Source organism: Hyperoodon ampullatus (assembly GCF_949752795.1).
Source record: "Hyperoodon ampullatus genome assembly, chromosome: 15".
Lineage (NCBI taxonomy): Eukaryota > Metazoa > Chordata > Mammalia > Artiodactyla > Ziphiidae > Hyperoodon > Hyperoodon ampullatus.
The window spans coordinates 53405293-53431694 of record NC_136928.1 but is presented as its reverse complement, the minus strand read 5'-3'; the positions used below and the strand labels follow the sequence as shown (position 1 = coordinate 53431694).

The 26402-nt window shown below is 38.4% G+C and overlaps 1 protein-coding gene across 1 annotated transcript in view; it reads left to right on the top strand.

Moving 5' to 3' along the window:
• Window positions 1-643: 643 nt before the first annotated feature.
• Window positions 644-26402, top strand: part of DYNC2LI1 (dynein cytoplasmic 2 light intermediate chain 1) — a gene marked incomplete at both ends in the record, with an annotated part of 45559 nt that continues 19800 nt past the window's right edge. Inside the window, 5 exon segments of the mRNA XM_079721190.1 lie at window positions 644-748; window positions 750-781; window positions 2487-2604; window positions 24837-24871; window positions 26218-26287. Coding sequence (XP_079577316.1) covers window positions 644-748; window positions 750-781; window positions 2487-2604; window positions 24837-24871; window positions 26218-26287 — 360 coding nt within the window.

Genomic DNA, 26402 nt, shown 5'->3' with positions numbered 1-26402 from the left:
GTTATTATAATTAGTTGTGTATGTCATATAGTAATGATTTTTTTATTGATTTGGAGATAAATGAAGTATTTGGAGATGCATTTGCTTTATTAACTTATTAATAAATGATGTGCTATTGCATAAAACCTGAAACAACCAAACAAGCAGAAAGTTGGAAAATACTAAAATCGTAAATATTCTTTGCCTCTAGTAAATCACTAGAAAACAACTCAGGAGATTGTTTCGTTCTCCGTTCTCAATTCACTGCTACTGGGGAGAGAAAAGTAATTGAAGAGAGAGAGACCCCTGGCATATAAATAGTTGGTACTCAGTAGAATACTTTTTAAATAAAAGAACACTTGAAGCCCAGAGTTTTTAGGTCTCAGATTTATTACCACTTGTCGCCTCTCCCACCCTAACGGAGGAAGCTGAGAGGCTCGAAAAGGACGCCGAAAACTACATTTCCCATGATGCCCCTCTTCTGCACGCAACGTTTACTTGTGACGTCGCTACCATAGCAACACAAGAGCCTGCACTAAAGCCGTCCTCGCGCAGAGCTCGCGGTCCAGCTGATTCTAGGCTGGGCCCTACGCGGAGACCACGACGGTGGGGCGGCCGAGCCACAATGCCCAGGTATCCCTGCAACCCTGCTTGCGCCTGGCTTATGCTCCCCTCGCGAGCCTCCCTTCTTTCCCAACCCAGCCAGGAAGGGGTGGAGATGGGGGAGGGGTGGAGGGAGAGGCCGCTGGGGGTATATTTGGGGAGAGGAGATCTTCGCGGGACCCGTTGGTGGAAGAAAATTGTGAGTTCGTCCTCTTTGCAATTCCTGTCTTGTTAGTCAAGGATCCGTAGGCACTATCCTTGAGAGTGTGGATTCTGCCGAAAGCAAGTAGAAAAGTTCCCCAGGTGGAAAAGTTAAGAGATTTTGAAAGATCATTCAACTCCAATTATTCACTTTTTCAATGAGAGTTTCTCGAGGGTTAGGGAATGTTCTAGGAACAGGGTTTCAGGCGGTGAGCGAGACCACAAGCCACTTCCTCAGGGACCTCGGCTCCGGGTGCAGGGGTTCATGACAACAATAAATGAGCCTAACTTGTGAAGGCTCTGTGAAGAATGTAAGGTCATATATAAACGGGCAGCAGGGGTGGGGGTGGGATTTTAATCACCTATCAAATACATTTTAGCTCTTCAATTCTATGATGTCTGTTTTAGTTGCTTGTTCTCAAGGTCATACCTAAGCCTTCTCTAAACGACTTACAAGGACATCAGGAGAGAGGAGTCCTGGAGTCCATCACAGAGCAGGAAAGTCTGTTTTTCTCACATGGTGGATGGGCGGTGTGATCTCTGTTGAGTTTATGAACCTTAAGCTTCCCATCACGGTTTAATTGGTTACAACACCTCCTTCTCTGTTTTCTGCTGGGAACTTGGAAAGAAGATAATCACATTATGAAGAAACAGTGTGTAATTGAAGAGCAAACAGGCCCGGACTGAGTTCTCAGGGGCTCACCTGTGAAATAAATGTGTGAATTTTAGTGCAAACATTTAGGGACACCTGTTTTGATCTTTTCTAACCCCTTTTTTTTCATTCCTGGTTCTTGAATAATAATGATTATAAACACTGATTTTAGGTGATTGTGTATAGGCCAGGCCCTAACCTAAATGAATTATCACATTTGAACAGTCATGGCAATCCTATGATGTTGGTATTCTTTTTTATCAGCATTTTAGAGGTGAAGAAACAGGTAAGCCTGGGGACTAGCACAGAAGCTTTCATATATTAGGCGCTCAGGAAATACTTGTTGACTTAATAAAGGAATGAAGGATCCAGAGAGGTTAGGTAATTTGCTCAAGTTGGCATACTCTGTGTAGAAAGTAGTAGATTCGAGCTTGTAACACATCAAATCTTTCTCATGTATTTTTAGTTCAATACTCCATAATTCATTTAGGCTTTACTTTAAAAAAAAAGATATAATCTTATTTGTATAAAATTATATGAGTGTGTAGAGAGGTAAATGAAAAGTTGATTTTCAAAAGTGATTTTAGGTGATTTTCCCCCTTTAAAAAAGGAATCTTGAGCCAAAAAATATATAATTTAAAAAACAAAGCCAAAAACTATTTCAGGGGGCAAAGATTATGTGGTACACTGGCTTTACACATTCCCCCTTTTCCTAGATGATGGTGGTTTTCAAGTTGTGCATTTCCAAAAGTCATTGTACATTCATGTGTGTCTGACACGCTAACACACACAGCTTTCAGCCTTGCCCGGAAGCCCCCAAATCAGACAACCTCAAATCCTGGCAATAAAGACTCTGCTTATCATTTTCCGCTTCAATCTAGTACAAAGAGAATGACTAATCCTCCGAAGTTTTACCAGTAAATTGTCCCCCCCCAAATGATGTTGATTTGTTTTATAAATCTGACTGAAATAAAATTTCTTTGGGCTGGAAAGAAATTTTTGAAAAGATTCTTTTTTGTTTCTCTGAATTTTGGTTTTCTGCCTCATATAGTGAAACTCTCTGGGAAATCGCAACAGCTGAAGTGGAAAAACGGGGAAGTAATGGAAGTGAAGGCGATGGAGTTGAAACTGGAGAAAAGTCTGTTTTCTTCATTGGCAGTAAAAACGGGGTAATGCATTTCTTCCTACTTTTTTTTTCCCCAAGTATTGTAATGATTTAACAACCAGTGGTAAAATTTATTGTAATACTTTGATAAAAATTTAGGTACTTCAACCCTTTAACCAGATGACCAATCTCCGGCCTGCTGGTTACATTGGATCTGGTTGGGCCCTGCTCATGGGTGGGTAGGGACTAACACCCAGCCTTTCTCTTCTTGTCAAGCGGTGTGTCCTGACCTGGGCCGCAGCAGCCCAGAGGAAGGGGCATGTGTTTCTGACTAGACAGCCCAGAGGAGTTATCTTTTCCCAGTTTGCACAAAGTCACCATAAATATTGATACTATTCCGACGGCCATATTTATAGGTAACTTGTACAGCTGAAACAAGCATATAGATAATAAAAACATGAACCATATAGAGTATAATACGTTTAACTTTCACTGTCTTAAATTAGTGTCACAGAAATGGAAGGAACCTTGAAGATATCTACTCTTCTTTTTTTTAAAGGCGATATACTGTTTTTTTTAAATAAATTTATTTTATTTTATTTTTGGCTGCGTTGGGTCTTTGTTGCTGTGTGTGGGCTTTCTCTAGTTGCGGTGAGTGGGGACTACTCTTCGTTGTAGTGCATGGGCTTCCTATTGCAGTGGCTTCTCTTGTTGTGGAGCACGGGGCTGTAGAGCACAGGCTCAGTAGTTGTGGCACACGGGCTTAGTTGCTCAGCGGCATGTGGGATCTTCCCGGACCAGGGCTCAAACCCGTGTCCCCTGCATTGGCAGGCGGATTCTTAGCCACTGTGCCACCAGGGAAGCCCTAGTCTACTCTTCTGCAATAGGGATTCTTACTCTGGGATCCATGGAGGTACTTCTTGGGGTCTGTGAACTCCCTAGAAATGTATGCAGAATTGTGTGTGATTGTGCACTGGTGCTTTTTTTTTATGAGAAATTAGATTCCCCCAGGGTTCTAGTCACTGAAAACAGTGGTTGTATGGTCTTAGTTTGAATATTTCCAACAATGGGGGGTGTTTTCTTTTACAAGGCAGGCTGTTTCCATTTTTGTTTCTAGAAAATCCTAGTTACAAAGCCTAGTTGCTGGAAAATTGCAGTCTGTTTCATTGTAACTTCCGCCCCTTGGTCTGAATTCTGACCTGTAAAAGTATGCGAGTAAGTCTAATTTTACTCTTCTACTTGTTAAACCTTCAAATATTTAAAAATTGCCCTTCAAATAGTTCTGGCAACCACCTTGTCTCCCTGAGTCTTCCTGTTTCGGCTTTAACGTTTCTTTCAGCCATGCCTCTGTGTCAGGGACTCTATATCAGTCAGTCATGGATTGTCTTATCTGCCGTGATTCTAATCTGTATTTCTCAGGATGGAACAGAATTTTTGAGGTTTTCCTTAACAACTGTAGAAGGTTTAGACACTGTCCGTGTCATGGACTCTACACGTCATGGATTATCTATCTGTCATGATCCTAGTAACTCAACTGGAATTATTCTAATGTGAAATTCTCAGGATAAAACAGAATTTTTCAGGTTTTGCTTACCTACTGTCAACTAGAGCAGGTCTGCCAGCTTCTCTGTTGCCAGATGCCGTGTTCCTGTTATTGTACAGAAAAATATTAGTAATCACATAACCCTGCTCACTAAGTTTGAGCTTGGGATCTGCAAGCCTTTTTCATTTATGATGTTGTTTTGTCCTTAATTTTATTAGATTGGATCTTTTGTTACAGTCTGTTTTTGTTATCTTAAATTACTTTTATTAAAGTAATTCATGTATGTGGTTTAAGAACTTAAAAACTATCAAAAGATAAATGAACTTATTTACAAAACAGAAATAGACTCACAGACATAGAAAACAAACTTGTGCAGACTTCCCTGGTGGTCCAGTGTTTAAGACTTCTCCTTCCAGGGCAGGGGGTGCTGGTTCGATCCCTAATCCGGAGCTAAGATCCCACATGCCTCGCGGCCAAAAAACCAAAACATAAAACAGAAGCAATATTTGTAACAAATTCAATAAAGACTTTAAAAATGGCCCTCATGGGCTTCCCTGGTGGTGCAGTGGTTGGGAGTCTGCCTGCCGATGCAGGGGATGCGCGGGGTTCGTGCCCGGGTCCGGGAGGATCCCATGTGCCGCGGAGCGGCTGGGTCCGTGGGCCGTGGCCGCTGGGCCTGCGCGTCCGGAGCCTGTGCTCCGCAGTGGGAGAGACCACAGCGGTGGGAGGCCCGCGTACCGCAAAAAAAAAAAAAAAAAAAGTCCACATCAAAAAAATCCTAAAAAAAAGAAAACAAACTTATGGTTACTAAAGTGGATAGCGGAAGGAGGAGGGATAAATTAGGAGTTTAGGATTAACATATACGTGCTACTATATATAAAATAGATAACCAACAAGGACCTATTGTATAGCACAGGGAACTATACTCAATATCTTATAATAACCTATAATGGAAAAGAATCTGGAAAAAAGACATGATTTTCTTCTTTCCTTGATATTTTAATACTACATTAATTTGTCATAGTCAAAAAAAATCATTTGGTCATCTCAGTAGATTAGAAAAGCATTCAATAAAATTCAGCATCTGGGGCAACTAACTTAGCAAACTAGGAATAGAAAAGAAACTTCTTAATCTGATATAGACTATTATTAAAGTACCTCCATCAAATGATGTACCATAATTGATTTAACACAGTTTGCCTACTTTTGGATATTTGGACTCTCTCCTCTGTGTTTTATTCAACAATTATAATTTATGCTATGATGAACATCTTTGTGCATGTTGATCAAGTTGCTTAATCTCTCTGTGTCTGTTTCCTCATGTATAAGATGAAAATAAAATACACCTACCTTAAAAAAAAATTACCAAAGGTACATAAAGTAAAATAACAAATCTCTCCACATCATTCAGAATCTCTACTCAAAGCCACCACTTTCATATCCTTTACTGTTTCTTCTGTAATTTACTTCTGTATTTCTGAATAATGTGCTTATGGGCTGTTTCCAGACTTGCAATATTATACACTATCTGTTGAATTTCTGATAATAGTAGAAGAGTATTTACTTCCCCATCTCTCTCAAACTCCCACTTCTAGTAATATCATTGCTATTATCATGTTGGGCTGAATGCTATTATCATGTTGGGCTGAATCAATATTCAGTGTTAGTTTATTTTATTATAAGTGTCTAAATCATTTTTGCTGGTGTGCCAAGTGCAGAACTGTGATTATATTTCCTTTCTCAAGTAACTTTTTCCTGAAGTTTAAAACTTCTTTGTTTTTTATTTGCCTAGTTTTTATATGTACCTTAGTTTTTACATGCATTAGTTATCTATTGCTACATAATAAATTACCTCAAAACTTATCAGCTTTTAAAACAACAAACATTATCTCACCCAGTTTCTGAGGGTCTGGACTCTGAGAGCACCTTAGTTGGGTGGTTCTGCTTAAGAATTTTCATAAAGTTGTAGTCAAGATGTCATCTGGGACTAAAGTTATTTCTCGCCTCGACTGAACTGGAGAATCAGTTTCCAGGCTCCTCAACATGATTGCTGGCAAGAGGCATCAGTTCCTTGCTGGCTCTTGGCCAGAGGCTTTAGTTCTTTGCCATGTGGACCTCTCAACAAGGCTGCATACAGCATGGCAGCTTGCTTCCTCCAGAGTGAGAGATCAAAAGTGAGAGGTTACCTGAGACAGAGGCTACAGTCTTTTATAACCTAATTTTGGAAGCGACATGCCATCACTTTTGCCATATGCTGTTGATCAAAAAGAGCAGTGCAGTGTGAGGGACTACAGATGGCTGTGAATACCAGGAGGCTGGGCTCATTTGGGACCATCCCTTTAAAAAATTTTTTATTTTATATTGGAGTATAGTTGATTTACAATGTTGTGTTAGTTTCAGGTGTACAGCAAAGTGATTCAGTTATACATATACATACATACATTCTTTTTCAGATTCTTTTCCCACATAGGTTATTACAGAATATTGAGTAGAGGTACCTGTGCTATACAGTAGGTCCTTGTTGATTATCTATTTTAAATATAATAGTGTGTTTATGTTAATCCCATCTCCTAATTTATCCCTCCTGCCACCTTTCCCCTTTGGTAACAATAAGTTTGTTTTTGAAAACTGTTGAGTCTGTTTCTGTTTTGTAAATAAGTTCATTTGTATCATTTTTTTAGATTCCACATATAAATGATAGCATATGATATTTGCCTTTGTCTGACTTACTTCACTTAGTATAATAATCTCCAGGTCCATCCATGTTGCTGCAAATGGCATTATTTCATTCTTTTTTTATGGCTGAGTAATAGTCCATTGTATATATGTACCACATCTTCTTTATCCATTCCTCTGTCGATGGACATTTAGGTTGCTTCCATGTCTTGGCATGAACTTCATAAATAGTGCTGCATGAACATCAGGTTGCATGTATCTTTCCAAATTATGGTTTTCTCCATATATATGCCCAGGAGTGGGATTGCTAGATTGTATGGTAGCTCTATTTTAGTTTGTTAAGGAACCTCCATACTGTTCTCCATAGTGGTTGTACCAATTTGTATTCCCACCAAGGTGTAGGACGGTTCCCTTTTCTCCACACCTTCTCCAGCACTTATTGTTTGTAGACTTTTTGATGATGGCCATTCTGACTGGAGTGAGGTGATACCTCATTGTAGTTTTGGTTTGCATTTCTCTAATAATTAGTGATGTTGAGCATCTTTTTATGTGCTTTTGGCCATCTGTATGTCTTCTTTGGTGAAATATCTATTTAGGTCTTCTGCCCATTTTTTGATTGGGTTTGTTTGGGTTTTTTTGATATTGAGCTATTTGTATATTTTGGAGATTCATTCCTTGTCAGTCACATCATTTGCAAATATTTTCTCCCATTCTGAGAGTTGCCTTTTCATTTTCTTTACAGTTTACTTTGCTGTGCAAAACCTTTTAAGTTTACTTAGTTCCCATTTGTTATTTTCACTACTCTAGGAGGTGGATCTAGAAGTGTTTTGCCTATGTTTCCCTCTAAGAGTTTTATAGTATCTGACCTTACATTTAGGTCTTTAATCCATTTTTAGTTTATTTTTGTGTGTGGTGTTAGAGAATGTTCTAATTTCATTCTTTTACGTATAGCTGTCCAGTTTTCCCAGCACCACTTACTGAAGAGACTGTCTTTTCTTCATTGTATGTTCTTGCCTCCTTTGTTGTAGATTAATTGACCATAGGTGTGTGGGTTTGTTTCTGGGCTTTCTATCCTGTTCCATTGATCTATATTTCTATAGGAGCCTTATTCCTCCAGCTCTTTTTTTCTTTCTCAGGATTGCTTTGGCTATTCGGGGTCTTTTGTGTTTCCATACAAATTTTAATTTTTTTTGTTCTAGTTCTGTGAAAAATGCCATTGGTAATTTGATAGAGATTATATTGAGTCTGTAGATTGCCCTGAGTAGTAAAGTCATTTTGACAGTATTGATTCTTCTAGTCCAAGAACATGGTATAACCTCTCCATCTGTTTGTGTCATCTTCGATTTCTTTCATCAGCATCTTACACTTTTCAGAGTACAAGTCTTTTGCCTTCTTAGGTAGGTTTATTCCTAAGTATTTTATTCTTCTTGATGTGATGGTAAATGGGATTGTTTCTTTAATTTCTCTTTCTGATATTTCGTTGTTAGTGTATAGAAATGCAACAGATTTCTGTGTATTAATTTTGTATTCTGCAACTTTACTGAATTCATTGATGAGCTCTAGTAGTTTTCTGGTACCATCTTTAGGATTTTCTATGTGTAGTATCGTGTCATCTGCAAACAGTGACAGTTTTACTTCTTTTCCAGTTTGGATTCCTTTTATTTCTTTTTCTTCTCTGATTGTCATGGCTAGGACTTCCAGAACTATGTTGAATAAAAGTGGTGAGAGTGGACATCCTTGTCTAGTTCCTGATCTTAGAGGAAATGCTTTCAGCTTTTCACAGTTGAGTACGATGTTAGCTGTGGGTTTGTCATGTATGACCTTTATTATGTTGAGGTAGGTTCCCTCTATGCCCACTTTCTGGAGAGTTTTTATCATAAATGGGTGTGTTTTATCAAAAGCTTTTTCTGCATCTATTAAGATGATCATATGGTTTTTATTCTTCAATTTGTTAATTTAGTGTATCACACTGACCGATTTGTGGGTGTTGAAAAATCATTGCATCCCTGGGTTAAATCCTACTTTCATGATCATGGTGTATGATTCTTTTAATGTATTGTTGGATTTGGTTTGCAAGTATTTTGTTGCAGATTTTTGCATCTATGTTTATCAGTGATATTGGCCTGTAATTTTCTTTTTTGTGTGGTCTGGTTTTGGTATCCGGGTGATGGTGGCCTTGTAGAATGAGATTAGGAGTATTTCTTCCTCTGCAATTTTTAGAAGAGTTTCAGGATAGTTGTTAACTCTCCTGTAAATGTTTGATAGAATTTGCCTGTGAAGCCATCTGGTCCTGGACTTCTGTTTGTTGGTAGTTTTTTAAATCACAGTTTCAATTTCAGTACTTGTGATTGGTCTGTTCCTATTTTCTATTTCTTCCTGGTTTAGTCTTAGAAGATTGTTCCTTTCTAAGAATTTGTCCATTTCTTCTCGGTCGTCCATTTTATTGGCATATAGTTGCTTGTGGTAGTCTCTTATGATCCTTTGCGGTGTCAGTTGTAACTTCTCCTTTTTCATTTCTTATTTTCTTGATCTGAGTCTTCTCCCTTTTTTTCTTGATGAGTCTGGCTAAAGGTTTATCAATTTGTTTATCTTTTCAAAGAACCAGCTTTTAGTTTTATTGATCTTTTTTATTGTTTTCATCTCTATTTCATTTATTTCTGCTCTGACCTTTATGATTTCTTTCCTTCTACTGACTTTGGGTTTTGTTTGTTCTTTCTTTAGTTGCTTTAGGTATAAGGTTAGGTTGTTTGAGAGTTTTCTTGTTCCTGAGGTAAGATTGTATGGCTATAAACTTCCCTCTTTGAACTGCTTTTGCTGCGTCCCATAGATTTTGGTTTTTGTTTGTTTGTTTGTTTTAATTTTATTAATTTTTTACACAGCAGGTCATTATTAGTCATCAATTTTATACACAACAGTGTATACGTGTCACTCCCAATCGCCCAATTCATCACACCACCACCCCCCGCCGCTTAACCCCCTTGGTGTCCATACGTTTGTTCTCTGCTTCTGTGTCTCAATTTCTGCTCTGCAAACCGGTTCATCTGTACCATTTTCTAGGTTCCACATATATGAGTTAATATATGATATATTTTTTTCTCCTTCTGACTTGCTTCACTCTATATGACAGTCTCTAGATGCATCCACGTCTCTACAAATGACCCAATTCTGTTCTTTTTTATGGCTGAATAATATTCCATTCTATATATGTACCACATCTTCTCTATCCATTCGTCTGTCGATGGGCATCTAGGTTGCTTCCATGACCTGGCTATTGTAAATAGTGCTGCAGTGAACATTGGGGTGCATGTGTCTTTTTGAATTATGGTTTTCTCTGGGTATATGCCCAATAGTGAGATTGCTGGATCATATGGTAATTCTATTTTTAGTTTTTCAAGGAACCTCCATACTGTTCTCCATAGTGGCTGTATCAATTTACATTCCTACCAATAGTGCAGGAGGGTTCCCTTTTCTCCACACCCTCCCCAGCATTTGTTCTTTGTAGATTTTCTGATGATACCCATTCTAACTGGTGTGAGGTGATACCTCAATTTAGTTTTGATTTGCATTTCTCTAACAATTAGTGATGTTGAGCAGCTTTTCTTGTGCCTCTTGGCCATCTGTATGTCTTCTTTGGAGAAATGTCTATTTAGGTCTTCTGCCCATTTTTTGATTGGGTTGTTTGTTTTTTTAATATTGAGCTGCATAAGCTGTTTATATGTTTTGGAGATTAATCCTTTGTCAGTTGCTTCATTTGCAAATATTTTCTCCTGTTCTGAGGGTTGTCTTTTCATCTTGTTTATGGTTTCCTTTGCTGTGCAAAAGCTTTGAAGTTTCATTAGGTCCCATTTGTTTATTTTTGGTTTTATTTCCATTACTCTAGGAGGTGTATCAAAAAAGATCTCGCTGTGATTTATGTCAAAGAGTGTTCTTCCTATGCTTTCCTCTAAGAGTTTTTTATAGTGCCTGGTCTTACATTTAGGTCTCTAATCCATTTTGAGTTTATTTTTGTGTATGGTGTTAGGGAGTGTTCTAATTTCATTCTTTTACATGTAGCTGTCCAGTTTTCCCAGCACCACTTATTGAAGAGACTGTCTTTTCTCCATTGTATATCCTTGCCTCCTTTGTCATAGATTAATTGACCATAGGTGCGTGGGTTTATCTCTAGGCTTTCTATCCTGTTCCACTGATCTATATTTCTGTTTTTGTGCCAGTACCATACTGTCTTGATTACTGTAGCTTTGTAGTATAGTCTGAAGTCAGGGAGTCTGATTCCTCCAGCTCCGTTTTTTCCCCTCAAGACTGCTTTGGCTATTAGGGGTCCTTTGTGTCTCCATACAAATTTTAAGATTTTTTGTTCTAGTTCTGTAAAGAAAATGCCATTAGTAATTTGATAGGGATTACATTCAATCTGTAGATTGCTTTGGGTAGTATAGTCATTTTCACAATATTGATTCTTCCAATCCAGGAACATGGTATATCTCTCCATCTGTTGGTATCATCTTTAATTTCTTTCATCAGTGTCTTATAGTTTTCTGCGTACAGGTCTTTTGTCTCCCTAGGTAGGTTTATTCCTAGGTATTTGATTCTTTTTGTTGCAATGGTAAATGGGAGTGTTTCCTTAATTTCTCTTTCAGATTTTTCATCATTAGTGTATAGGAATTTGCAAGAGATGCAAGAGATTTCTGTGCATTAATTTTGTATCCTGCAACTTTACCAAATTCATTGATTAGCTCCAGTAGTGTTCTGGTGGCATCTTTAGGATTCTCTATGTATAGTATCATGTCATCTGCAAACAGTGACAGTTTTACTTCTTCTTTTCCAGTTTGGATTCCTTTTATTTCTTTTTCTTCTCTGATTGCCATGGCTAAAACTTCCAAAACTATGTTGAATAATAGTGGTGAGAGTGGACATCCTTGTCTTGTTCCTGATCTTAGAGGAAATGCTTTCAGTTTTTCACCATTGAGAATGAAGTTTGCTGTGGGTTTGTCATATATGGCCTTTATTATGTAGAGGTAGGTTCCCTCTATGCCCACTTTCTGGAGAGTTTTTTTTATCATAAATGGATGTGGAATTTTGTCAAAAGCTTTTTCTGCATCTATTGAGATAATCATATGGTTTTTATTCAGTTTGTTAATATGGTGTATCACATTGATTGATTTGTGTATATTGAAGAATCCTTGCATCCCTGGGATAAATCCCACTTGATCATGATGTATGATCCTTTTAATGTGTTGTTGGATTCTGTTTGCTAGTATTTTGTTGAGGATTTTTGCATCTATATTCATCAGTGATATTGGTCTATAATTTTCTTTTTTTATAGTAGCTTTGTCTGGTTTTGGTATCAGGGTGATGGTGGCCTCATAGAATGAGTTTGGGGGTGTTCCTTACTCTGCAGTTTTTTGGAAGAGTTTGAGAAGGATGGGTGTTAGCTCTTCTCTAAATATTTGATAGAATTCACCTGTGAAGCCATCTGGTCCTGGACTTTTGTTTGTTGGAAGATTTTTTTTTCTATAACTTTTTAATATGATTTTTTAAATTAATTAATTTATTTTATTTATTTTTGGCTGTGTTGGGTCTTTCTTGCTGCGTGCGTGCTTTCTCTAGTTGCATCAAGTGGGGGCTACTCTTCATTGCCATGCACAGGCTTCTCATTGCAGTGGATTCTCTTGTTGCGGAGCACGTGCTCTAGTCACGCGAGCTTCAGTACTTGTGGCTCGTGGGCTGTAGAGCGCAGGCTCAGTAGTTGTGGCGCCTGGGTTTCGTTGCTCCATGGCATGTGGGAACTTCCCAGACCAGGGCTCGAACCCGGTCCCCTGCATTGGCAGGTGGATTCTTAACCACTGCACCACCAGGGAAGCCCTTGTTGGAAGCATTTTAATCACAGTTTCAATTTCATTACTTGTGATTGGTCTGTTCATATTTTCTATTTCTTCCTCATTCAGTCTTTGAAGGTTATACCTTTCTAAGAATTTGTCCATTTCTTCCAGGTTGTCCATTTTATTAGCATAGAGTTGCTTGTAGTAGTCTCTTAGGATGCTTTGTATTTCTGCAGTGTCTGTTGTAACTTCTCCTTTTTCATTTCCAATTTTATTGATTTGAGTCCTCTCCCTCTTTTTCTTGATGAGTCTGGCTAATGGTTTATCCATTTTGTTTATCTTCTCAAAGAACCAGCTTTTAGTTTTATTGACCTTTGCTATTGTTTTCTTTGTTTCTATTTCATTTATTTCTGCTGTGATCTTGATGATTTCTTTCCTTCTGCTAACTTTGGGTTTTGTTTTTTCTTCTTTCTCTAGTTCCTTTAAGTGTAACATTAGATTGTTTATTTGAGATTTTTCTTGTTTCTTGAGGCAGGCTTGTATGGCTATACTTCCCTTTTAGAACTGCTTTTGATGCATCCCATAGGTTTTGGATTGTCGTGTTTTCATTGTCATTTGTCTCTAGGTATTTTTTGATTTCCTCTTTAATTTCTTCAGTGATCTCTTGGTTATTTAGTAACGTATTGTTTAGCCTCCATGTGTTTGTGGTTTTTACGTTTTTTTCCCTGTAATTGATTTCTAATCTCATAGCATTGTGGTCAGAAAAGATGCTTGATATGATTTCAGTTTTCTTAAATTTACTGAGGCTTGATTTGTGACCCAGGATGTGCTCTATCCTGGAGAATGTTCCATGCGCACTTGAGAAGAAAGTGTAATCTGCTGTTTTTGGATGGAATGTCCTATAAATATCAATTAAATCTATCTGGTCTATTGTGTCATTTAAAGCTTCTGTTTCCTTATTTATTTTCATTTTGGATGATCTGTCCATTGGTGTAAGTGAGGTTTTAAAGTTCCCCACTATTATTGTGTTACTGTCGTTTTCCTGTTTTACAGCTGTTAGCAGTTGCCTTATGTATTGAGGTGCTCCTATGTTGGGTGCATATATATTTATAATTGTTATATCTTCTTCTTGGATTGATCCCTTGATCATTATGTAGTATCCTTCCTTGTCTCTTGTAACATTCTTTATTTTAAAGTCTATTTTATCTGATATGAGTATTGCTACTCCAGCTTTCTTTTGATTTCCATTTGCATGGAATATCTTTTTCCATCCCCTCACTTTCAGTCTGTATGTGTCCCTAGGTCTGAAGTGAGTTTCTTGTAGACAGCATATAGATGGGTCTTGTTTTTGTATCCATTCAGCAAGCCTGTGTCTTTTGTTGGAGCATTTAATCCATTCACCTTTAAGGTAATTATCTATATGTATGTTCCTATGACCATTTTCTTAATTGTTTTGGGTTTGTTTTTGTAGGTCCTTTTCTTCTCTTGTGTTTCCCACTTAGAGAAGTTCCTTTAGCATTTGTTGTAGAGCGGGTTTGGTGGTGCTGAATTCTCTTAGCTTTTGCTTGTCTGTAAAGCTTTTGATTTCTCCGTCAAATGAATGAGATCCTTGCTGGGTAGAGTAATCTTGGTTGTAGGTTCTTCCCTTTCATCACTTTAAGTATATTGTGCCACTCCCTTCTGGCTTGTAGAGTGTCTGCTGAGAAATCAGCTGTTAACCTTATGGGAGTTCCCTTGTATGTTATTTGTTGTTTTTCCCTTGCTGCTTTCATTAATTTTTCTTTGTCTTTAATTTTTGCCAATTTGATTACTATGTGTCTCGGTGTGTTTCTCCTTGAGTTTATCCTGCCTGGGACTCTCTGTGCTTCCTGGACTTGGGTGGCTATTTGCTTTCCTGTGTTAGGGAAATTTTTCACTAATCTCTTCAAATATTTTCTCTGGTCCTTTCTCTCTCTCTTCTCCTTCTGGGACGCCTATAACGCGAATGTTGTTGCATTTAATATTATCCCAGAAGTCTCTTAGGCTGTCTTCATTTCTTTTCATTCTTTTTTCTTTATTCTGTTCCACAGCAGTGAATTCCACCATTCTTTCTTCCAGGTCACTTATCCGTTCTTCTGCCTCAGTTATTCTGCTATTGATTCCTTCTAGTGTATTTTTCATTTCAGTTATTGTATTGTTCATCTCTGTTTGTTTGTTCTTTAATTCTTCTAGATCTTTGTTAAACATTTCTTGCATCTTCTCGATCTTTACCTCCATTCTTTTTCCGAGGTCCTGAATCATCTTCACTATCATTATTCTGAATACTTTTTCTGGAAGATTGCCTATCTCCACTTCATTTAGTTGTTTTTCTGGGGTTTTATCTTGTTCCTTCATCTGGTACGTAGCCCTCTGCCTTTTCATCTTGTCTGTCTTTCTGTGAATGTGGTTTTTGTTCCACAGGCTGCAGGATTGTAGTTCTTCTTGCTTCTGCTGTCTGCCCTCTCCCACAGGTTTTGGATCATCATGTTTTCATTTTCATTTTTCTCTATGTATTTTTTAATTTCTTCTTTGATTTCTTCAGTGATCCATTGGTTGTTTAGTAACCTATTGTTTAGCCTCCATGTGTTTGTGTTTTTTACAGTTTTTTTCTTATAGTCAATTTCTAAGCTCATAATGTTGTGGTCAGGAGAGATGCTTGATATGATTTCAGTTTTCTTAAATTTACTGAGGCTTGCTTTGTGGCCCAGCATGTGATCTATCCTGGAGAATGTTCCATGTGCACTTGAGAAGAATGTGTATTCTGCTGCTTTCAGATGGAATGTTCTGTAAATATCAATTAAGTCCATCTGGTGTAGTGTATCATTTAAGGCCTATGTTTCCTTATTGATTTGCTGTCTGGATGATCTGTCCATTGATGTAATTGGGATGTTAAGGTCCCCCACTATTGGGGACTGTAACTGTCACTTTCTCTTTTTATGGCTGTTAGTATTTGTCTTATATATTGAGGTACTTCTTTGTTGGGAACATGTATGTAAACAATTGTTATATCTCCTTCTTGGATTTTTTTAAAAAAATTTATTGGAGTATAGTTGATTTATAGTGTTATGTTAGTTTCAGGTGTACAGCACAGTGATTCAGTTATACATACATATATATATATTCATTCTTTTTTAGATTCTTTTCTCATATAGAGTATCACAGAGTACTGAGTAGAGTTCCCTCTTTTTCTTGGATTGATCCCTTGATCATTATGTAGTGTCCTCCTTTGCCTCTTGTAACCATCTTTATTTTAAAGTCTATCTTGTCTGATATGAGTAATACTACTCCAGCTTTCTTTTGATTTCCATTTGCCTGGAATACCTTTTTCCATCCCCTCACTTTCAGTCTGCATGTGTCACTAGATCTGAAGTGGGTCTCTTGTAGACAGCATATATACAGGTCTTATTTTTGTTATCCATTCAGCCAGTCTATGTCTTTTGGTTGGAGCATTTAATCCATTTACATTTAAGGTAATTATCGATATGTTATGTTCTTATTGCCATTTTCTTAATTGTTTTGGGTTTGTTTTTGTAGGTCTTTTTTCCTCCCTTCCTCTTTTGTTCTCATGTGATTCAATGACTATCTTTAGTGTTGTGTTTGGATTACTTTTTTTGTGTGTGTGTATGTCTATTGTAGATTTTCGGTTTGCAGTTACCATGAGGTTTTCATATAGCAGTCTCTATATAAACAATATTGTTTTAAGTTGCTGGTCTCTTAGTTTCAAATGCATTTGCAATATCTTGCATTTGTACTCTCACAGTTGCTGGTTTTGATATCATATTTGTGTGTGGATGATTTCTGACCTTTATTATATATTTGCGTCTACTGGTGAGCTTTCCCGTTTGTAATTTTCTTGTTTCTAGTTGTGGCCTTCTCTTTTCTGCCTAGGGAAATTCCTTTAGCTGGTTTGGTGGTGCTGAATTCTTGCAGCTTTTGCTTATCTCTAAGCTTTTGATTTCTCCATCAAACCTGAACAAGAGCCTTGCTGTGTAGAGTATTCTTGGTTGTAGGTTTTTCCCTTCCATCACTTTAAATATATCATGCCACTCCCTTCTGGCCTGCAGAGTTTCTGCTGAAAAATCAGCTGATAACAACAAGGGAAACCCCATAAGGTTGTTTGTTGCTTTTACTATTTTCTCTTTGTCTTTAATTTTTGTCAATTTGATTAATATGTGTCTTGGCACGTTCCTCCTTGGGTTTATCCTGTATGGGACTCTCTGTGCTTCCTGGACTTGAGTGTTTCCTTTCCCATGTTAGGGAAGTTTTCTGCTATTATCTCTCCAAATATCTTTTCAGGCCCTTTCTCTCTTCTCTTTCTAGGACCCCTATAATGTGAATGTTGGTGCATTTAATGTTGTCCCAGAGGTCTCTTAGACTGTCCTCTTTTCTTTTCATACTTTTTTCTTTTTTCTCTTCTGCAGCAGTGATTTCCACCCATCTGTCTTCCAGCTCACTTATTTGTTCTTCTGCCTCATTTATTCTGCTATTGATTCCTTATAGTGTATTTTTCATTCCAGTTATTGTATTGTTCATCTCTGTTCTTTAAATCTTCTAGCTCTTTGTTAAACATTTCATGTATCTTCTTGGTCTGTGCCTCCATTCTTTTTCCAAGATCTCGGATCATCTTTACTATGGTTACTCTGAATTCTTTTTCAGGAAGATTGCCTATCTCCAATTCACTTGTTATTCTTCTGGAGTTTTATCTTGTTCATTCATCTGGAACATATTTCTCTACTGTCTCATTTTGTCTAACTTTCTGTGTTTATGGCCTCTGTTCCTCAGGCTGCAGAATTGTAGCTCCTCTCGCTTCTGGTGTCTGCCCCCAGGTGGGTGAGGTTGGTCCAGGGGCTTATGCAGGCTTCCTGGTGGGAGGGACTGGTGCCTGCCCACTGGTGGATGGAGCTGGGTCTTGTCCCTCTGGTGGGTAGGGCCATGTTAAAGGGTGTGTTTAGAGATGGCTGTGAGATCAGGATGACTTTAGGTAGCCTGTCTGCTGATGGATGGTGCTGGGTTCCTACCTGTTGGTTGTTTGGCCTAAGGTGTCCCAGCACTGGAGCCTGCAGGCTGTTGTGGCTAGGTCTCAGTACCAAAGTGGTGACCTCCAGGAGAGCTCACGCCAATGAATATTTGCTGGGGCCTCTGCCACCAGTGTTCTTGCTGCCACAGTGAGCCACAGCCGACCTCTGCCTCCCCAGGAAATCCTCCAGGACCTTCCAGTAGGTCTAGCCCAGGCTCCTATGGAGTCACTGCTTTGCCCTGGATCCCAGTGCACGTGAAACCTTGTGTGCGCCCTCCAAGAGTGGAATCTCTGTTTCCCCCAGTCCTGTGGAGCTCCTGCACTCAAGCCCCACTGGCCTTCAAAACCAAATGCTCTTGGGGCTCCTCCTCCTGAAGCCAAACACCCCCAGGATGGGGAGCCTGACGTGGGGCTCAGAACTCTCATTCCTGTGGGAGAACCTCTGAGATATAATTATTCTCCAGTTTGTGGGTCACCCACCCAGAGGGTGTGGGATTTGATTATATTGTCAAAGTGCCCCTCCTACCATCTTCTTCTTTGTCTTTGGACGTAGAATATCTTTTTTGGTAGGTTTGAGTCTTTTCTTGTCGATGGTTGTTCAGCAGTTAGTTGTGATTTTGATGTTTTCATGGGAGGAGGTGAGCTCAAGACCTTCTTCTCTGCCATCTTGTTTCTGCCTCTCACTGTTGGACCAAAAGAAGATAAAAAGTCACTTCCAGGGTGAGGTCTCAGGGGAAGAGGGAACTATCAGTATATCTCAGTGTCGTGGTGCAGCGTTCCACTGGTGGGACTTGAAATTTAATTGATTTTCCAGTTGGGGAACCATCCTTGAAGCTGGCTCCCCATGTACCTATTGCTAATTTTTTCCACAATCCGCAACAGATGGTCAATGCAAATCTTCATGTGGTCAATTGTATCAAATCATCTGAAAGTACCCCTCTCCAGCCAGAGTCCTCCCATCTTTGAACTTTCTGTGTATTCTGTACTGGTTATTCCTGGGGGCAGATGCATAGCTACTGTCCCTCCCCAACATCTTGGGGACTCCCTTTGCATCTTTCTTGTGTTGGAGCTTCAGTTTCCTGGATCCCGTGTCTTCCGTTTTCTTGGTTTACTCACTTATCTTTGTGGAGCACATTCTTTTGTAGTTTCCTAGGAAAGTATACATGGGTAGTAAAATTTTTGAGACCTTGCATATCTAAAATGTCTTTATTTTACCCTCACTCTGGATTGAAAGTTTATCTAAGTATAGAATTCTAGGTTGGAACGAGTCACTTAACCTCTCTTTGACCCTAGTTTCTGTGTGAGTCTGGATTATTTCCTTTGGAAGTGACAGAAAACTCAATTCAAACTGACTTAGAAACTGTCTTGAATAGTTGTTATCCCCTACACTATTATACTTTGCCTGTGTTTCTCTTGTGATGTGTGTCATGAGATATCCTATGTATTATTCATTTCATATGGTCAGGCTACAGTCTCTAGTATACTTCCATGAGATTACATGCATTCTGTTCATTTATTTTCTTTTTTTAAACATTTATTTATTTATTTATTTATTTATTTTTGGCTGTGTTGGATCTTCGTTGCTGTGCGTAGGCTTCGTCCAGCTGCAGCAAGTGGGGGCTACTCCCTGCCACAGTGTGCAGACCTCTCATCGCAGAGGACTCCCTTGTTGCAGAGCATGGGCTCTAGGCACACGGGCTTCAGTAGTTGTGGCACGCAGGCTTCAGTAGTTGTGGCTTGCAGGCTCTAGAGCGCAGGCTCAGTAGTTGTGGCGCACGGGCTTAGTTGCTCCATGCCATGTGGGATCCACCCTGACCAGGGCTCGAACTCATGTCCCCTGCATTGCAGGCAGACTCTCAACCACTGTGTCACCAGGGAAGTCCCTGTTCATTTTTTTTCTTTTTTTAAACTTTTTTTTTTTAATTTATTTTTGGCTGTGTTGGGTCTTCGTTGCTGCATGCAGGCTTTCTCTAGTTGTGGCAAGTGGGGGCTACTCTTTGTTGTGGTGCGTGGGCTTCTCATTGCGGTGGCTTGTTGCAGACCACAGGCTCTAGGTGCACGGGCTTCAGTAGTTGTGGCATGCAGGCTCAGTAGTTGTGGCTCGCGGGCTCTAGAGCGCAGGCTCAGTAGTTGTGGTGCACGGGCTTAGTTGCTCCACAGCACGTGGGATCCTCACGGACCAGGGCTTAAACTTGTGTCCCCTGTATTGGCAGGCAGACTGTCACCACTGTGCCCCAGGGAAGTCCCTGTTTATTTATTTTCATCCAAATGCATTTGTTTATGCTGCCACCACCTGCATGTTTGTAAGTTTCCATACAGATACACAAAGTGTGCTGCATTTTTCCTCCTCTTCTGTCTCTTTTTATTCTTCACATTGATACTGCACTCACTCATGCCACAGGTTTTGGTAATATATATGAGGTCATTTTGTTTTCCTGTGATAATACTGAACTTATTACTTGTAGTTTTGCATCTGTGGCTTTATTATTCTAAGGCATTGTCTCAGCAGTTTTGTCATATGAATTACATGGACCCTCTTCCATTATTCTCTTTAAAAATTTTTCTTAATATCCTACCTAATGACATCTCAATTTATCCAGACCTTTCTCTCTTTTTTTCTCTGCTCTCATTTGATTGTCAAGTTTCTAGGCATGGTCTTCTGATCCTCTTGACGTATGTTTCCTCTCTTTTCAAGGGATAATCATTCTATGTAAACTATTAAATACAGAGTGGATAAACAACAAGGTTTTACTGTATAGCTGAGGAACTATATTCAATATCCTGTAATAAACCATAATGGAAAAGGGAAAAAATAAAGCTTGCAGAAAAAAATTTTTTAAAGGGTTAATCATTCTAGTATTCCTAGAGTGTGGCCCAGAGAACTTTGTCATTGACTAGTCTTTCACTTCCCAGAGCGTACTTTCTCATCCTAAACCTGAATCTCTAGGTGGTAGAAAAGTGGGAAGGAAGCTATCTAGACCTCTACATTTTTACTTTTCCAGTTTTCCACAGTCTAAGATCTGGTTGTCAGAAGGTGCTTTCCAAGGTCCCTTAAAGGACAGCAAACACTAGGCACACATCTTCCACACACATCTTATCAGTCATGGTGCCTTTTACTGCTGAGCCTGAAGATGACATCTGATCCACAGCATTCTAGGATAGTGTTGGTGGTTGAGATACAACAATCTGTTTGTCATTTCTGACCCTAGTAATGTCATTTATCTCCACACAGATTAGCAGAAGTCAGCCAAAATCCATGGGTTGATAGGTGCACAGGTATAGCATACCCTTTAGATCAACAGAGAGCTAATTTCACATAGAATAATCATTTAAGTGTTGTGTACCATAAGGGGGCAGCTAATTAAGAAATAATGTTGATGACAGTATTAACATTCTCACTAAGACATGATTGAAAAATACCCAGATGAAAGAATTTTACATATGAAATAAATTATTTTATTTTTTATCACCTAATATTAGAATAATTACATTTTGAAAATAATATTTAGACATTTTGCGTAAATTCATGGTCATGGAACCATTGAGCTTGAAGTTAATGAACTAATTTTATACTTAGCTAATACCATATTTAGTGTGAGTTTAAAAGTACTTATATTGATCTAGGAAAAATTATAATAGTAAATATAATTAAAAATATTTTAACTTTTTTATTTCATAATTTGAAAATATTAAGGTCTTCTACCTCAGTTGAGTATAAAAGCCAGGATCCAAGGGCTTCCCTGGTGGCGCAGTGGTTGAGAGTCCACCTGCCGATGCAGGGGACACGGGTTTGTGCCCCGGTCTGGGAAGATCCCACATGCCACGGAGTGGCTGGGCCCGTGAGCCATGGCCACTGAGCCTGAGCGTCCGGAGCCTGTGCTCCACAATGGGAGAGGCCACAACAGTGAGAGGCCCACGTAACGCAAAAAAAAAAAAAAAAAAAAAAAAAAGCCAGGATCCATTTAAATATCTAAGTCAATAAGTCAGTATCTTAAATAATATTCATATTTTGGATTCAGTTAGTTCACTTTTAGGAATCTCATTTAAGGAATAATTGAATTGTGCCAATGATGTTTGTCAAAGGGCTGTTTATTGTTGTGAAAAGGACAGCATATCCATTGGAACACTTTAGTAGCAAGAGACCCCTCCCCACTGACTGTAAGTTTCCCTTGTTTAGCCAAGGATAAAAAAAGTTTTGGAAGTAGCCGTACAGAGCAGGAACAGATGCGTCATATCTTCATGCAGCTTTGCTTGGCCCACAGAGTTTCCGCCAGGGATGTAGAACTGCTGGTGACCCTGTCTAAAAAAGGTTGAGGCTTGCAGATGCTGAAATTCATCTTACTTGGGGTTTATATTACAGACCTTCCTCCACTTACAATGGGGTTACATCCCAGTAAGCCTATCATAAGTTGAAAATATCGTCAGTCGAAAATGCATTTAATACATCTAACCTAACCTACATCATAGCTTAGCCTAACCTACCTTAAATGTGCTCAAAACACTTATATTAGCTTACAGTTGAGCAAAGTTATCTAACACAAAGCCTATTTTATAATAAGGTGTTGAATATCTCATGTAACTTATTGAATACTGTGTTGAAAGTGAAAAACAGAATGGTTGTGTGCATACAGAATGGTTGTAAGTGTATTGGTTGTTTACCCTTGTGATCGAGGGCCTGACTGGGACCTGCAGCCCACCATCATGAGAGAGTATATTAGTGCATATCATTAGCCCGGGAAAAGGTCAAAATTTAAAATTCAAAGTGTAGTTTCTACTGAGTGTATATCAATTTCACATCATCATAAAGTCAAAAAATCAGGAGTGGAACTGTCCTAAGTCGGGGACTGTCTATTTTATGATATTATATATATATATAGTATATATAATACTATTTTATTTCTGTGCTTCATGCTTCTACACGTTAACAGACATGAGGCTTTCAGGAACTAACTTCTGCATCAGTGAAGCTACAGCTTTACCGGGCAGTATCAGTGCCCAGGTAGCCTGAGCACCCCTCTGTTTCCAGCTGTGTCCCAGAAGGATGGGTGGACTTTGGAGGCCTCTCACTAAAGCTAAAGAGCTATTCCTGTGGGGATTCCTAAAAAATGGTTAGAGCATGTGTTGTTTGTGTGATTTTGGAAGTGGTACAATTTCCAGTAGTGAAATGGTTCAAAATAGAACCTTGAAAGTGACATGTAGCAGAAGTAGAGTGAAGGAAACTCTCTTGAGGAGGCACAGGGGACTGAGAGGTCGGGGGTCTTAAGTGGGTTGCCCATGCCCATGTGGGTGTGAAGTTAACAAGACTAATGACAGTAGCTGAGAGGGAGAGGGAGACTGTAAGCCAGAAGAGATGACACCCATGAGGGTAGACTGATACAAGCCTCTAAGATTCTTGCCAGAGAAGAGAAGTAGAGTAATTGTTTACTCTGCTGCTGTGATTGAAGTAATAGAAGGGAAGATGGGATTCATTTTGGTAGTCTCTAAATGAACTTGTACTGTGTCAGTGCTTCTTGGACTAGGAAACCCAGGGGTCTGTGGATGCATTCTCAGAGCGCAACAGTTTACTAGTGAATTTTTAAAATTTGGATCATTATTTTAATGATAATCTAAAAGTTGACTTCAGTGCCCAGAGTTGAGTTTATTTGGAATTCCACCAAGTAGTCTTATACATTTAAATGAAATTATAATAAAAATAATTTAAATCAACACTATGGGATCATGAGAACTTGAGAAAATTGGCTAGATATTATCTAAGATTCCTTCCAATTCTAAAATACAGTAATTCTGTATACTTTCTTGTACATAGAATACATTAATTTTTAGGTATTGTAGTCCTCATTTATTTAAAACTTTAAAAATATTCTACATGTACACATTCGGCACAGGATAATTAGAAGATCTTTATTTTCTTAAAAAAATTAATCACCTACAAAGTTATCACCTGGAAACATTCACTGTTAACATGTGATGTCTCTCTGGATTCATTTTTGTATTTTTTTCTCTCTCTCTGTATCTATGCATATTATATATGTATGTGCATCTCAGAGAAGTAGGAAAATAAGCTTTTTAACTGAAAACAGGGTCATGCATAATCTATTATGCATGTCTTCCCACGTCAGTATGTATATTCCTACGTCATCATTCCTGTTAGCTGCATGTTATTCCATTATACAGATTGCCGTTATTAATTTAGCCAATCAATTCCCTATTTGGGACATTTAGATTGTTTCTGGTTTTTCACTCTGATATAACACCTACCAATAAATATCCTTCAATAATATATATTTTTAGTACTATTCCAATTATTTATATATCTCATTACCAAAAAAAAGTCATTCAATTTGATCATAGCCCAGATATAATCTGGAGTCATTTATTTATGATTATCTTTTTTTTTGGTAAATATTATAGGTTTCTTGGCTTAAAAAAACACATGTATAGTAAAATAGTCTGTGTTTTTGGTAGTCCAGAGTTTTCCAAACTGCCTTCTTTGGATCCTAAAGGTTTCCTTTGGTAGAGCTTTCCCCGCTGCTCCTCTTTTGTCTATTTTCTTGTAAGAGATTGTTTGTTTAAAAAAAATAGTTTTAAGAAAACAAACACAATGATTTAACCCACTGAGCCAGTCCCTGGTTAAGATGTGAAGTTAAATTTCATGATTAGTGGCAGAGATGGGATATCCTATATGCCATCCTATATATCCTTACTCCTAAAAAGAAATTTAGGATAAATACATGTCCTAGAAATAAAACAAACCCAAAAAAGTACTCTAACCTGGTATCTGGATTGCTTACTTAGAACATATTTTCAACATGTCCTTTATTTGTATGTTATCTTTTTTTATTTCCACTTCAACAAATTGGAATTAAAACATTTTAGAAGACACTAATCATCAGCTTAACCAGTAATTAGCATTGATGAGTAGAGAGAAAATTTAAGACAGCTGCCAAGTTGACCACTAAAATGAGGTTTGATTTGCTAGTATTTGTCATCTGCGGGACTTTATAATTATAATAATAGCAGTGTAGTTGCACTCTGATGGAAAGTTGACAGTTAACTTTTTCTACTCATCAAACTTAGGAATAATTCTGAAAGTTTCTAGTTTCTAGTTTCCAGGTAATTTATCATTCAAGTGATTAAAAGCTATTTTGGGCCACAATTATGAACAATAATAAAATTTTACATGTGGATGACATTAACACAGTATTTCTTTCTTTTTGAATTTCCAGGGAAAGACTACTATTATTCTAAGGTGTCTTGACAGGTAAGTGTTATGTTAACCTCTAGACTACATTTGCTTTTTCTTATTGTGTAGGGGAAGTTAGAATCTAAAAGACATGTGGAAAGAGAATAATTTTGAGGCCGAAACAAAATATTTTAATTCTTAGTGAATCCTTATTATGGCTTTTACAATCTCCTTTAAAGATAAAACCAACAACAAGCAAAAAGAAATTATACAGGATTAATATTGGATTTCCTTATTTGGGGGGAGAAATTAACATAATTACTCAGCCTACCGTAGTACTTGCTTTTTTTGGCTATGCTGCTCTGATATTTAAACTTTTTAGTTCTATCTAGTTCATGACTGTTTGAACATTAATTACAATCTTCGAATTGCTCATGGGTATACTTTTTTTTTAATTTATTTGTTTTTATTTTTGGCTGCGTTGGGTCTTCGTTGCTGTGCGTGGACTTTCTCTAGTTGCGAGCGGGGGCTGCTGTTCGTTGCGGTGCTCAGGCTTCTCATTGCAGTGGCTTCTCTTGTTGTGGAGCACGGCCTCTAGGCGTGTGGGCTTCAGTAGTTGTGTGGCTCTCGGGCGCTAGAGCGCAGGCCCAGTAGTTGTAGCGCACGGGCTTAGTTGCTCCACAGCATGTGGGATCTTCCCGGACCAGGGCTCGAACCCGTGTTCCTTGCATTGGTAGACGGATTCTTAACCACTGCGCCACCAGGGAAGCCCTCTCATGGGTTTACTTTTGAAGTACATTATTGGTCTTTAAACTGTGCATGTTACCATTTGTTTTATATACTTCCTAATCTTCTATACCATAGAAGCATGCCACCAGATTAAGATTTAGGATTATGATTGGTAGGTGTTGCAGGAAGTTGATAAGGAAAGTCTTGTTTGTTTGTAGCTCTCATTAGCTAAATGATGCCTACATTTGAACCGTGATTTCAGATTGAGAACTGTATAAAAATCTTTCATTGATGTTGCCGTTAAATTGATAGTCATTAGGTTCCCAGCTCCCCACAAGGCTGAGCACAAACCTGCTGTCAGTGCTTCCCACGTGGCCTGGATGCAGAGAGCTTGTGCCCTAACATGGCCACCAACACTGCCAGCTCCTTCTCTACTCCCCCAACAGTGTTGCTAGGCGCTGCCACTACGTGCAGGTGCCATTATTCTCTGCAGTTGCCACTAAAGATGGTATTTTGAAGGCTTATTTAATTTTTGTATAAATTCTTAATCATTTTTATCTCAATGTGTTATACAAGGTGTAACTTCTCTACTAATCAAAGTTTTTAAGAGGAAGCAAAAATAAATCAGGTAAGATGATAGCGTAAGAAAATAATTCCACCCATGATGGTAATACTACCTGTCTTTTACTGTGCAGGGATGAGCCACCAAAACCATCCTTAGCCTTGGAATATACATATGGCAGGAGAGCAAAAGGACATAACATAGTGAGTGTCTTTTTGGTGATGCTGCGCTACACATACATGGAGGAGTGAGGATGCTGACATTGTTTTATATTTTCCATCTTACCTACAATTGTTGCACATATCCAGCTGTACACTT